This window comes from Periplaneta americana, chromosome 14 (assembly GCF_040183065.1).
Source record: "Periplaneta americana isolate PAMFEO1 chromosome 14, P.americana_PAMFEO1_priV1, whole genome shotgun sequence".
NCBI lineage: Eukaryota > Metazoa > Arthropoda > Insecta > Blattodea > Blattidae > Periplaneta > Periplaneta americana.
Window position 1 is genome coordinate 15017800 of NC_091130.1, and position 14425 is coordinate 15032224.

Below are 14425 nucleotides of genomic sequence, written 5' to 3' on the forward strand. Positions count from 1 at the left end.
TATGCCTATTCTGTTTTCGTGATTCGTACTAGTCATTTCATGTGAACCAGTGGCGATTCCTCGGGGGAGGGAAAGGAAGAACGTCCTTCTCACATTTTTCTTCTTTTGAAATTAAATACAAAAAAAAATATATATGCTTTGAAATTCGAGGAAGATTCGATAATTTTTAAGTTCATAGCTAAAAGAAAACCTCGGTTGATCGAGTTTTAAACGACGTGCGCTCATGTGCTGCTAGAAAACTGTGAGAAAGATGCGAGATTGTTTGTGTGGAGGAAAGTCAATCCTTTCCTCCTTTACTGCAGTTAACACACATAGACAACAGCGCACTAGAGGCCAGAAAAAGAAGCAGAGTTTTAAAGCAAGTAAATGAATGGCTAGGGAGGAGATCCTCCTCTGAACAGCTCTTGGGCAGGAAATAGAAACCGACTGGTCGTGCAGCAAGCTCGCTACCGCTACCATCTAACGATGTTGCATTCAACCGGACTATAACACATCTAGGAGGAGACACAACAAAAACAGTTCTAACGTAAAGCTATGAAAGACACCATGTAATTTTTTTAATTACAAATAAAAAAGTATTATTCATTGCACTTTATATAAGCTACTATTCATGGTTTGAAACTTTCGAGGATATTTGAAAGTTAAAGTCGGGTTTATATAAAACAAAGAGGAAGTAGTTCTACGTTAGTATCGCATATCTTTTGGCCCCTGAAATTCACTTCCATTCATTGTCTACTAGACAGGGCAGCAGCCAAGTTGTCAGTTTTGTACAAATATATTTGAAATTGAAAGTACTTACTCCAAACTACATCATTTTTAACATAAAAATTAAACGGTCACCGGCAGCTTTGAACAATAATGGTAGTATGACTTTACAAGAACTGACATTCTTCAAAAGTATGTGATACTGAACTTGTAAAATGTACATGTGGCAACACAGACCACATGGATGGGTGCAGTGTTCTCGCTTTCCTCAGATTATTTCCCGTTCTCACTTCCGTAAAACGGTTCCGGTTACGTGTTAGTAGCTATAGTCTCTTCTAACACGTGTGATGCTGTAGAGTGTGCGAAAAATGCTGTGAGGTTATGAATTTCCTCGTAATTATTAATTTGTGCAATTATTCAACAATGAATGGAAATGAAAACATAATATATTTTGGAAAATGTAGGAAACTCGGTTTACAAGAACAGATTATTGCTATACAGAAGGGAAGGCCAACCCCCAACACTGCCTGGTCTTACATGTATGCATGTAGGCTAATTTGTAGCATGTTTCATTCAAGAAGGTGTCATTTCGTGCTGTTAACTTCTTTCCTCGTCTTAAGAAATACACAGGAGCCGCCACTGACGTGAACAAACAAAATACATTTTTAGGTTAGGTCTCGTGAATCGTAAACTGTTTAGTCAAAGCAATGAATTTCCTGTTGTCAGACAAAATACATTTTAACATTAGACCTCATATTAATCTACTAATTACTAAGATAATGTGCGAGAGGTCGAGGAGGAAAATGCTGGGTAGTTTCCTAGTACACGGTACTCATTACATAGGTCGCTTTTATATTTACAGAGTGCTGCATTGGAGTTAAATCCCTCGCTTGAACTCGGTTGAGTGTCGCACCCTCGAGTGAGATACGATCGGTCGTGATACGCTCGTAATAAATAGGAGCACAGTACAAAGTCATCTCACCGACATGTCTTATTTTGTATGGAAGGCGACAGATAAGATACACATATGTTTTGCTCACACGGTAAAAATAAGGCTTTATTTTCTGCGTTTATGACAAACGTTCAATGGAACAGTCAATGGAACATACCAAAACAGGAACATGAAGTTATAAATAAAATAGTATGAAAAACTTCGATATACAGTTATTATTGCTAATTAATAATTATTCAATATTTGATTTACCACATATATAATATGATAGGTACATACATAGTGTTCCGCCTATATACTGCGACAAAATGTTATTGATATAGCGGTAACAATATTAGTACAGAGATAACGTCACAGAAAATATAATGAAACGAATAATCATGCTGCACAACTGTTACAGACGCAAAGATTGATACACTAATTATTATTATTATTATTATTATTATTATTATTATTATTATTATTATTATTATTATTATTATACTAGAAAACTTGATACAGTTCTTGCATTATCGTGATTGTGTTCTCCGTTTATAATAATTACATTTACATCGAATAACATCTATCAGATGTGGCAAAAACAAAATCATTCCTGTGGGGGGGGGGGAACATTTACCTCCAACATTTATATTATATTTTAAAGCAAGTTTTATAGTTGTACTATGGAGAGGTTAGTTAAACACTGCAAAGTTTCGAAATGATAAACATCTATGATGTTACTACACAGTTCATCACTTTAACAAGAACGAATGTCTAACGCTCGGCTTATACCGTTCGAGGATTTATCGCCCCTGAAAATTTTACCCATCATGCATGTACGCTACCTATCGGATTATGCTATGAACTACTTGCCGCTCGAACGAAAACGTCCTATGCAGACCTCTGTTACACAGTGGCTCCTTTCTGAAAAGAATTTTAATAGTTTGTTACTAGATGTGATTCTAGTCAGTTTGTAATATATTTTTGGTCCAGGGAAAATATACATCTTTTATGATTATACAACAATCGCTGACTTCACAGCTTATGTGACCAGTACCGGGTACTAGGAAACTTCCAAATGCTCTATAGGCTTTCAAAAATCATTGAGCCATTTAGAAGACACCTCCCAACAAAGACTAGATGTGGTAAATAAGTAAATAAACAAGACATTGTTATTGTATTATTATTATTATTATTATTATTATTATTATTATTATTATTATTATTATTGAAACATCAGTTATAATTATATATCCTTTTATAAAAAGTCTCAGAATCAGATTTTTTGGTGTTCCACTCTGTGTTGGATTACCAAGTTATGCTTGAATTTAAGAGAAGTAATTTCCTTGAAAAAAGTTACTTGACTAGAACCCAGATGTTTGGCAAAAATGCCTCTTTTTCTGGTTGGAAGTAAATCGTTATTTGCACAGATATAAATGTGATTTGGAGTTAATCAAAGTGATAGGACCAATTTTTATTTTGCCTTTTTAAGGTGTTTTCCTTTTTCTTACTTATTCAATAATAAATGCCTTTTTTGTCATTTTAAAGTAATATTTCTTGTTTATTTGCAATTTTCTAATTAATTGTAATGTGTATGAAATTTAAATATATGAAACAATGACTCACTTTACTCAAATAGTAAATAAAAGTAATTTATTTCGGTGCTTAATCTGCTAATAATCGTGCTTTAACACTATTGGTGTAATATGAATAATGATCGACAATCCACAGTTACAAATATAATATTGTCATGTCTTCACGATACCAACAATCAGCTTTATAATTTTAAATATGAAGTCCGTTCTCATACGAGCTGGCACGTAGAGTTTCCAATTGTTTGCTTTTATATTTTCAAATCTTACTGTTACAATTTTGTGGTACACGTATTTATTATAGCAGAAAAAAGAAATTTGAGTGAGGAACAGTCTGTTATTGTCGGGTGACAGAAGGTATAAAAGATCAGTTAGCTAGAATGCCTAAATTCAGTAAATCATTGAAGAGTAAACTCCATGCTTACGTTAGTGAATTTAGTGCCCATGTGTTTTCAACCGATGGAACAGTTTTGTTATGTAAGGTTTGTGAAATGATAGTTAATCACGAAAAAAGTACAGTATTTTATAAGTCAGCACGTGTCAGCTACGGAGTAAAAATGTGAGTTACGTTGATATAATTTAAATTTATCGCTAAAATATATTATGTCTTTTTAAAATTTATAATGCCTTTTTCAAAATTTATTGTGCCTTTTTTACGTTTCTATTGCCTTTTTTCCCGCATATTTTAACTGTTGTAAATGGCTAAACATCCGGGCTCTAGTTATGACGTTATGACATTAATCTTGAAAACATTAAATTTTTGTGTCAGTCTCTTTAGACGATTGTTATTGTTATTGTTGTAGTTATTATTATTATTATTATTATTATCATGATTTAATTGCTTATTTAACGACCTGTATCAACTACTCGGCTATTTAGCGTCGATGGGATTGGTGACAGCGACTGGTATTTAGCGAGATGAGGCCGAGGATTTGCCATTAAATTACCTAACTTTCGCCTTACGGATGGGGAAAACCTCGGAAAAATCCCAACCAGGTAATTAGTGTAAACGGGAATTGAACCCACGCCCAAGCGAAATTCTGAGTAGAAAGCGCCTCAGTCGACTGAGCTACGCCTGTGGCTTATTATTATTATTATTATTATTATTATTATTATTATTATTATAACAGAAACAATTTCGAAGTTCGAGAAAAATAAATATCTGACCTTTGTTCATTCGGTGTACAACTATCTCCGGGGGGGGAAAAAAAACGTTTCTACTTAGTTCAAGAAGGGAAATTCTTTTGTAGTGATAATTTTAATTTGTATGCAGTAAATTTTATTTGGAATCGGGTCTCCAGCAGGCAAAAACATGCTATTCATATTCGAGTAATCGTGCACTGTTGGAAATTAAGAGACACTAGAACTGAATTATCGGCCAAAATAGTAAAATTGAATATTTTTGTTTTTTACATAAAAAATTATCTTATACATTTGTTTAATATTCCGTCCTATATTTAACCCCGACTACTACTTTTAAAGGACTGGCGACCATTTTTAAAATTCTACAACCACTGAAAATTGCATTTTCTGAAAATTAAGTTTTTGGTCAATAATAAAGTTCCTAGCGACTTCCATTTTGCTCTGATTTACATGAAACTTTGCAAGAATACTCGGCATATTACAATACACAGGTCACCCATATTATTTGCAGATGACACAAGTATAGTAATTACAGCCAAAAACGCCAACACATTCCAATCTTCAACAGAGGAAATTCTCTTCAAAATATGTGACTGGTTCTCAGTCAATAAATTGGTATTAAATTGTAACAAAACTAACATAATTCAATTTAAATCCTGTCCAAATTCAACGTCGAAAATTTCTAGCGCAATAATTAACAATAGATCCCTATTAGAAACAACAACAACCAAATTTCTTGGCTTAAAAATCGATAATGTGTTAAATTGGAAAAATCATATTAAAGAAATTACCCCCAAACTAAATTCAGCTTGTTTTGCTATTAGATCTATGCAAAAGATAGTAAATATCAACACCTTAAAAACAATATACTTTGCATACTTCCACTCGGTACCGTAATGAGTTTTGGAATAATATTCTGGGGAAATTCCACAGATGGTAACAGGGATATTTCTATTGCAAAAAAGAGTAATTAGAATAATAGTAGGTGCCAAATCTAGGGAATCGTGTAGGACTATTTTCAAAAAACTACAAATAATGCCCATGGCTTGTCAGTATATCTTTTCATTAATAATCTTCCTTTTATGTAATCGTGAAAACTTTGTAACTAATTCAACAGTTCATAGTATAAATACACGTCAAAAATGACTTTCATACTCCATCGGCAAGTCTATCATGCTATCAAAAAGGAGTGCGTTATATGGCAGTAAAAATTTTTAATAGCCTCCCTATCGATATAAAAAATGAAACTCAAAACATAAGATTATTTAGGGCCAAATTAAAGAAGTACCTACTTTCTCACGCCTTCTATTCTGTAGGTGAATTCATGACATTCAATAACACTTCATGAAATTGATACTAAAACTATGTGTTGTACTAGTAGACTATATTGTAAACCTCTTCTGTAGATATTTCATCTAGACTGTGACTGTAAATTAAGATTTTATAATAGTATTAAGTTTTTTGACTTGTTCCATATTCTAGCTGTAAGCATGTATGAATACCATGGAATGTTAATAAATACAATACAATATAATACAAAGCTGTGCATGGTATCAGCTCTTCACTGAAAACTTTTCACGATATGAATTTTTAACTTCTAAAAATTAAAGAAAAATTTTATCTCATGAACCAGCTCTCTTCACAGAAGATTTTTAAAAAGCAAAAACAATTATGAAGCCATCAGGGATGTTTTGAATTTACGCATAATTCAATGTCATTAAAATACGTGAAAATTAATATCTAAGCAACTAATGAAAGAAACTTGATGAAATTTGGTACTGTTATTTAAACGTACAGACACAACAATCTCACCGAATTTGAAAGAAATTAATCAAAAACTTTAAAAGTTTCAGAACTTAGTCCCAGTGTCCCTTGAGGTTTGAAATTATTGCATGTATATTTTAATCTTTTGTGTCAGTGTGGATAAGTAATATTATCGCCAGTTATTCGTTATAATGTGAAGCCGCCACACGAAGGTTATATCGCGGAAATAAATTGTGTTCTATAATAATATGTAAAATAATATGGTTTGCGGTAACTTGGGTTTGGATAGTAAGTTATTTCATCTCTTTAAATTCACGCGTAATGTCAAAAGTATGAAGGGAACAGTGTGGAGCTAAAGCAGTTGAATTCGAGATCTTGAGGAAGTTAGTGATCGCCGTATCGTTCGTTTTCCAATCTATTAGTTTCCGTAGAAGAGGGTAAAGTCGATCAAAATTTTTGCAATTTTTTAATGATATTGAGGTTATGCAATGGAGCGAAGTTCCTCAGAAAATAGCATTTTGTCGTCATATCCTTCAATTATGAAAGCACGTTACAAGAATTGAACTACAATCTATAAAAAAACTGTTTTTTTTTATTTGACTTGTGATCGAAGCTACCTCCTTAAATAGGTTAAAGTCGATCACCGTTGAATTTTTAGTTTAAGATCGATTTTAAAATATTGCGGAGTAAAGTCGATCACTGTTTATGTTTTTAAAAAACAAATTAAGTGTATTACATATAGGCCTATTTTATTTGTTATAAGGGGTGTAAAAACAATAATAATCTTCAATATATGCCTATAGCATTATATAGTGTATCTTTTGTTACTGTGATCATACTATTCGATACAATTAGGCCTATAGGTCTCCACTGTACAATCGTGACTATGATTGCCAACTTATAAAACATAAAAACACATTTTAATACTTCACATACCAACAAACAAAGATTTAAGAATTCAAAAGTTACATTGAAGTACCACGCTTCAATTATAATCTAAAATGCAATTCAACATTGCTTAGGTTTATATCAGATGTTATTTGAAATCTTCCCCTCCTAATGTTACTTTAGAAACTACGTTGTTCCCATAGTCAGGTACAGAGGGGTGTACAAAATATGTTCCTTTGGCAGTGCTTCTCTTACGCAAGAAATTCACCATAATTTCGTATTCCTCTTTCCACACTATCCCATCAATATAAGCTATACTATGACACTTTTCTGTTTATAAGTGTTAGTTGGAGGTATTTCGGTGAACAGTTTATTCTTCCTGCAGGTCCTATCTGTTTCGAGTAGGTCGATGGCATGATCGACTTAACCCTACGAAGGTATAAGTTTTCTTAAAATAATAAGTTTCAATACTAACATTTACGAACTGCAAAACTATTATTTCAGGATACAATCTCAACGAAAAGTACTTACGTATACTTCCTGTCTCCTTTCACTGCTGACTATAATTTAGAGTTTGTAAGACTTTGTTTTCATTTAAGAGAAAAAGTTGAGAATAAACAATTTTCACTTCAACGGTAATAACACAGTGTTCCCATTGTTGGCATTCGCAGGCTTTTTGTTGTCCCTCTCGCTTACATTTGCAATGTCAGGCAATGAAGTCAGCATAACGAAATTTTAACAAGTAACTGAGAAAATATATAATTTTCAATAAAAATCGCAAATAATCGATTTTACACCCACTGATTGACTTTACCCACTTCTACGGTTCTCAACAATTTTACAAATTCTATTATTTTTAGTGCTTAACAATTAATTTATTCCGCAGATATACCCTTACATTTTCAGACTTTTTTTTTACTATAATACACCTACTAACAATACTTCACAGAAAATAATTTAAAAAAATAAGACGTCTGTTTAATGATAAATTTATCATGCTATTTAGTGAAATCATAATGGCGTAGTCCTAAAAATTGTATCTTTCGTTTACAAGAAATAAACTTACAAAACATTTTCTAAACTTACACGGTACATCCAAAATTTCTATTCGACATCTTATTTTTTCAGGTTGTTTCAAAATATAAGTGATTGTAGGATTAAAAATTAATACTTAAATATATTATGACGTAATATCTTTAGCTACACTTCTAATTTGAATCTAATAACTTCAATATGGTAGCCTTGAAATTTCAAACAAGCGACTGATAAATTAGATATACTTACTTAATTACTTACTTACGGCTTTTAACCCGGAGGTTCATTGCCGCCCTCACACAGGCCCGCCATCGGTCCCTATCCTGAGCAAGATTAATCTAGTCCCTACCATCATATCCCACCTTCCTCAAATTCATTTTAATATTATCCTCCCATTTACGTCTCGGCCTCTCCAAAGGTCTTTTTCTCCCCGGCTTTCCAACTAACACTCTATAAGCATTTCTGGATTCTCCAATACGTTCTACATTCCCTGCCCATCTCAAACGTCTGGATTTAATGTTCCTAATTATGTCAGGTGAAGAATACAATGCGTGCAGTTCTGCGTTGTGTAACTTTCTCCATTCTCCTATAACTTTATCCCTCTTAGCGCCAAATATTTTTCTAAGCACCTTATTCTCAAACACTCTTAACTTCTGTTTCTCTCTGAAAGTCACTACCATACAGAACAACCGGTAATATAACTGTTTTATGAATTCTAACTTTCAGTTTTTTTTTAAAGCAGACTGGATGACAATACTTTACAGAAACTAATTAAAAAATATAACACTTCTCTTTAATGATAAATTTATCATGCTATTTAATGAAAACATAAAGGCCTATTTCTAAAAACTGTATCTTTCGTTTACAGTAAATAAACTTATCATTGGATATTTTACACAATCACTTGTACAATACTACGTAACATATTTTTTTTTTTACTTCATTTTATTACTCTTCATTGTACTTTCACCTCATGTTTCTCCGAAATCAAATTGCACTTTATTTTTAAATTTATCATTGTTCCGTATTCTCTCCGCAAATCATATTGTATTTTATTTTTAATTTAATCTCTGCTTTGTATTCTGGATCCTAGTGGTGAGCCGCAGATGTCGGCCAGATGTCTCAAATTGTGGACTTAGTAGTAAACTTACACACGGTACATCCAAAATTTCTATTCGACATCTTATTTTTTCAGGTTGTTTCAAAATACAAATGATTGTAGGATTAAAAATTAATACTTAAATATATTATGTAATATTTTTAGCTACTCTTCTAATTCGAATGTAATAACTCCAATATGGTAGCCTTGAAATTTCAGACTATCGACTGATAAATTAGATATAATCTCCATAAAAACTGGTGATGGTGCTTTTTTCACTTTGAGTATAGTAATTATTTTATAACCACGCAACCTTTGTCTAACTTGCATCATTCTTTCTCATCCGCGAATATATTCACTACCGCAGAAGTATGGTGTCCAGTTCATAGAAAATCAGTGAGTCCGCTCTCGAAAGGTCTTGGTTCGGAAACCGAAAGGGTTCAAGTTCATTGCGATATTGAGTTACCATTGGTTATTAATGGAGAAAAATTCGCTCCGGCTCCGGGGATCGAACCCAGGACTCCCAGTTCTACGCACTACAGAAAATTATTTACGACTAAAAAATTAATATTTACGTAGAATGTTGAGTTAGTTAAGTTGGCTGCAACTTGTGTGGCACTGAAAAATGGACATTAATCGAATATGTCCAATATTGTCGTGCATCTATGTGTCTACATAAACTCATCAGTATAAAGAGATACTGTCTTCTTCATTTATTTGTATTAGAATATAATGAAATAATTCAGTATTTTGCGACTCTGAAACTGAATATTATCAACAGTAATCTCACTAGACGTTTTGATTTATCTAGAGAAAATCAAAACTCGAGTGGGATTTAATTGACTATTACACGATTAGAAGAAAGAATATAAAGATTAGAAGTAACGAAGTACTCCAATACAGTAAAATATTAATTGACTTACGAAAATACAACTGTCTTCAAATGTATTATTGTACCATCTCAACATTACAAATATTACGCTAGATGCATGCTAAATGGCAGTAGTGAGCAATGCCTTCTCGTCGAGAAGTTCTCGATCTATTATACACGATGGCAATGTTACTAGTCAAGAAGGCTTTGTTGATTCAGTTTCATTTTTATTAAAATGCAACATTCCACTTCAATTATCCGAATCCCAGTAATCAACGTCACTTGACAGATGATTTTCAATAAATCTTAATATTAAACAATCTCTGATACGTGACTATCCATAATATCATATAGCAGAAGCTATAACATAACCTAACTAATATACACAAGTGTTAGAAAAGTTTTAATTAACGACGATGACATAAAAAATAAACATGAATAATTTTAAAAGGCATAATTATTGAATGTACAATTTTCAAATTTATATGTGGTTGGTGGTTCAATTGATCTTATATTGGACGTGTGCGTAATAGAAGTGGAACTCGTTGATTTAGGCCTACATGGTGTATTCAACTTATTCAGAATTTTCGAATGAATAATTTTAAAAGGAATAATTATTGAATGTACAATTTTCAAATTTGAATGTGGTTGGTGGTTCAATTGATGTTATATTGGACGTGTGCGTAATAGAAGTGGAACTCGTTGATTTAGGCCTACATGGTGTATTCAACTTATTCAGGATTTCCGAATGGTGCTCTTCATTTATTTGTAAATCGGATTTCAGAAGATGCATAGGTATGATGAGTGATTTTTATTAATTATTATTCTTGAATGCCAATGCGAGTCATATTTGAAACTGCTGTGCATCGACTGGAGTGGTTTGTAATTTTATATATATATATATATATATACACTGGTCAAAAAAAGTTAAGCATAATTAGCCATATAACGGTTTTTATTAATTAAAATAAAATAGATAAATTATAATTGGGTTTCTTGGTTCCACAGAATAAACTTAAAAGTAGAAGTACGCTATTTATTAACAATGGACTCAATATAAAATGAAAAAGTTGCATTGTTTGGAAACAACGGAAAAGATAAGGGAAGTTGAAATTCATACATCATCAAAGAAAAGGAAATGGTGCTTTCAGTACCCTGTTTAATAACGTGTTGGTCCTCCACGAACCCTGAGGCACTCTTGTATGCGACGGGGCATACTCAGTACCAACGCATCTAAGCTCTCCTGAGGCAAATTGTCCCATTCTTCCAAGGCAGCATTCCTGAGTTCTTGAATCGTTAATGGGTGATGTGGATGATTGGAAATGGCTCTCCTGAGAAAGCTCCATGCATGCTCTATGCAGTTCATATCCGGTGAGCATGCTGGCCAATCCATTCTTCCGATCCCATGTTCTACCAGATACCGCTGCCAGTGGCGTAGCGTCAATGTAAGCTAAAAAGCTTAGCTTCCCCAGTTAATAATAATTTCATAATAAACCTGCAGTTTATGAAGAAAATTATTTATCAATTTTAATAGAATTTATATTTACGCATTAAATATTGTGATGCGGCAGCTCAGGATGATTTGTGATGCAGCAGGAAACAAGAAGCCTGCACACACCAGCTTCCAAGCAGACCGGTTTCTTCTGTGTAATCCACCCCGCAGATTTTCCATCCCTTCCTAAGCTACCCTAGTCGCAAGGCTCGCAAAGAAGCTAGCTTTACCATTTAAAATAAGTAGTTTCCGAGTTATCCCTTTTCGTCTAGTTATGTTCAGTTGAAGTGTTAGTGTGCATTGTGGCTAATATAATAAATAATGAGCGAAATAACAGTTCCTGACACCAATTTACTTGAATTTTTTTAGGACAATTGTATTATCAAAACTGACTTACGAACAAAAGTGTGATTTAAAAAACAAATGACCGACTCCCTTGCTGTCAATGAAGGACACAACCAAAAGACAGACGCATACTTACGTAATGATACTAATATTGTGATTTCTCTAAGTATGACAGGGAGTGAGCTAATGTTATACGTATACGTGTCTATTTGTTAGAGATATGTGTAAACCGTGAAATCATATTTTACTACGTATCATTTGAGGTCATGCCTTATTGGTGTTACTTGCGATGTTCCAACCAATCTTCGACTGCTGACTTGACATTGACTACTATTTATTTTAAGACTGTATTTTTGTAATACGTTTTCTCATATTGCATGAAAGACAACTTGAGTTAGCTTCCCCTACTCAAAATTTCATGCTACGCCACTGACCGCTGCACACTATGAGCACGATGAGGCCGAGCATTATCGTCCTGTAGAGTGAACCCTTCTCCTACAGTCTCTGCAAAACCACTTACTATGGGTTGGAGGATGTTGTTCTCATACACGGCAGCAGTCATGTTTCCCTCTATTGAAACCAGTGCTGTGCGGCGGCCAAACATGACACCTGCCCAAAACAAGATTGAACCACCAAACTGTTAGTGACGTTCCACGGTCATTGAGGGATGATTTCGTTCCCCTGTTCGTCTCCATACGCGAATAGAGTTGTTGTCAGGGTGTAGGCCCATTCTCACTTCGTCTGGGAATAATGTTCTGGTCCATTGGTCTCGTGTCCAGTTCTCATGTGCTCTAGCCCATCTTGCACGAGCACCCCTGTGATGTGGACGGAGTGCTGGAGTCTTGAGTGGTCTTCGAGCATACAACCCTATGTCATGAAGTCTATTGCGCACAGTTTGGCTACTTACAACAACACCAGTGGCTTCGCGTAGGTCATGGCGCAGAGTTGTAGCTGAGGCTAAAGGGTTCCTACGTGCAGATAACCTTACATACCGGTCCTGACCTGGTGTTGTTTTGCGTGGACGGCCCTCGCGAGGTCGATCTGCTACTGACTGGGTTTCCTGGAACTTTCTCCACAGTCTGGAGACAATACTGTGATTCACATGAAGGATGTTAGCAACATCAACTTGTCTCATGTTTTGTTCCATCAAAGTGATGATTTTGATGCGGTCTGCCATTGTAAGGGTGTTCCGAGCCATTGTACTGCACTATGAAGCACTATGACGCAAAACGACACTGATTGAACTTCGCTCGAATTACAGACTTTGTTTACTAGCCGTGATTTGGACGTTACCTAGTGATGCAGAATAAAACAAATGAAAGAGTTTGAATTCGTAAACATAAACGTGCCACATAAAACCAAAAGAAACATAAATATCAGGTATTATTGGGTAAACTGGAAATATGCTTAACTTTTTTTGACCAGTGTATATATATATATATATATATATATATATATATATATATATATATATATGTATATATATATATTGACGTCCAGACCAGCGCAGTTTCAAATGTTGGCAAACAAAGAAACAAATGCTAGGGACGCGATAAAATTAAACAAATGCTAGGGACGCGATAAAATTGTGCGATAAGCAGCCATGATTGGTTGAAATACGTCCTTTCGTACCGTTTTTTTGGTCAAAAGTAGTATGACGTAGTAAGAGTGTAATAGTCATTTCAAAATTATGGTCTAAGGATTAATTTACTAAATAATCATATTAAATGGATAAATACATAAAACTAAAGAAATGAATTGAACTTTGTTGAATAGAGCAGTGCTCCGCAAATTTAGTGCTACGGATTTTTTTATTCAAATAATTCACCAAACTGTACTTTCTCACGTAACAGTTCCACGTAGCCCCTTGTTGCGGAACAGTGCCCTACGTAACTGACCTGGCGGGAAGTTTGTGGGCTTCCTGTTTTTTTGTAGGTAGATGGCCACGCACAGCGCGACCAGAGTCGTGAGTAGCAGCGCCGTCAACATGGCGCCCGCGTGGTTATATAGATGGCAGGCCATATTCTGAAGCTGTCCGCAAAAATCTCTTTTATTTCGCTAACGAAGTCAGTAATTCGCGTGCGACCTCACTATTCGTACGGGTCACCAAATGACATCGGGGTCGACTTTCTGCTGACACTTAAATTTGAGGATGCATTGGAAGCTAAAAGCTGCGGTTATCAAATTGTGGTTCGCGAATGAGCAAAAGAAAGGCAATACACAACACTTTGAAGCTATGAAGGCTGCAAAGGACGGTGATCAAGATCGTCACTTAAACTTCACTTCGTCTTGAGTTTCTAGTTAGGACAAATACAGCAACTTGCCGGATCCGTATTCAGAGACAATAGCTATCTTTCTCTTGACAAAGCTAAATGTAGGTGGGCTTATAAAACAAGTGAACTTGGTTCCGACGTTATCATATAATGACGTAGTGTGTCCAGCTCACAGCTACGTCACGCGGAAAGTACTGAAACCAGTCATCTATTTATTGTTGGCTACTTTTAGTTTCAAACATGTTATTTAAAAAAAAATCCATTGAAATGGAAGGAATCGCAGATGA

General features: G+C 34.4%; 1 protein-coding gene across 1 annotated transcript in view; it reads right to left on the reverse strand.

Moving 5' to 3' along the window:
- The window catches only part of LOC138713172 (methyl farnesoate epoxidase-like), a 79379-nt gene extending 65171 nt beyond the window's left edge, over positions 1–14208 (reverse strand). The window contains exon 1 of the mRNA XM_069845042.1: positions 13764–14208. Coding sequence (XP_069701143.1) covers positions 13764–13887 — 124 coding nt within the window. The 5' untranslated portion in view covers positions 13888–14208. The remainder of the gene's footprint in view (positions 1–13763) is intronic.
- Between the last annotated feature and the right edge of the window lie 217 nt (positions 14209–14425).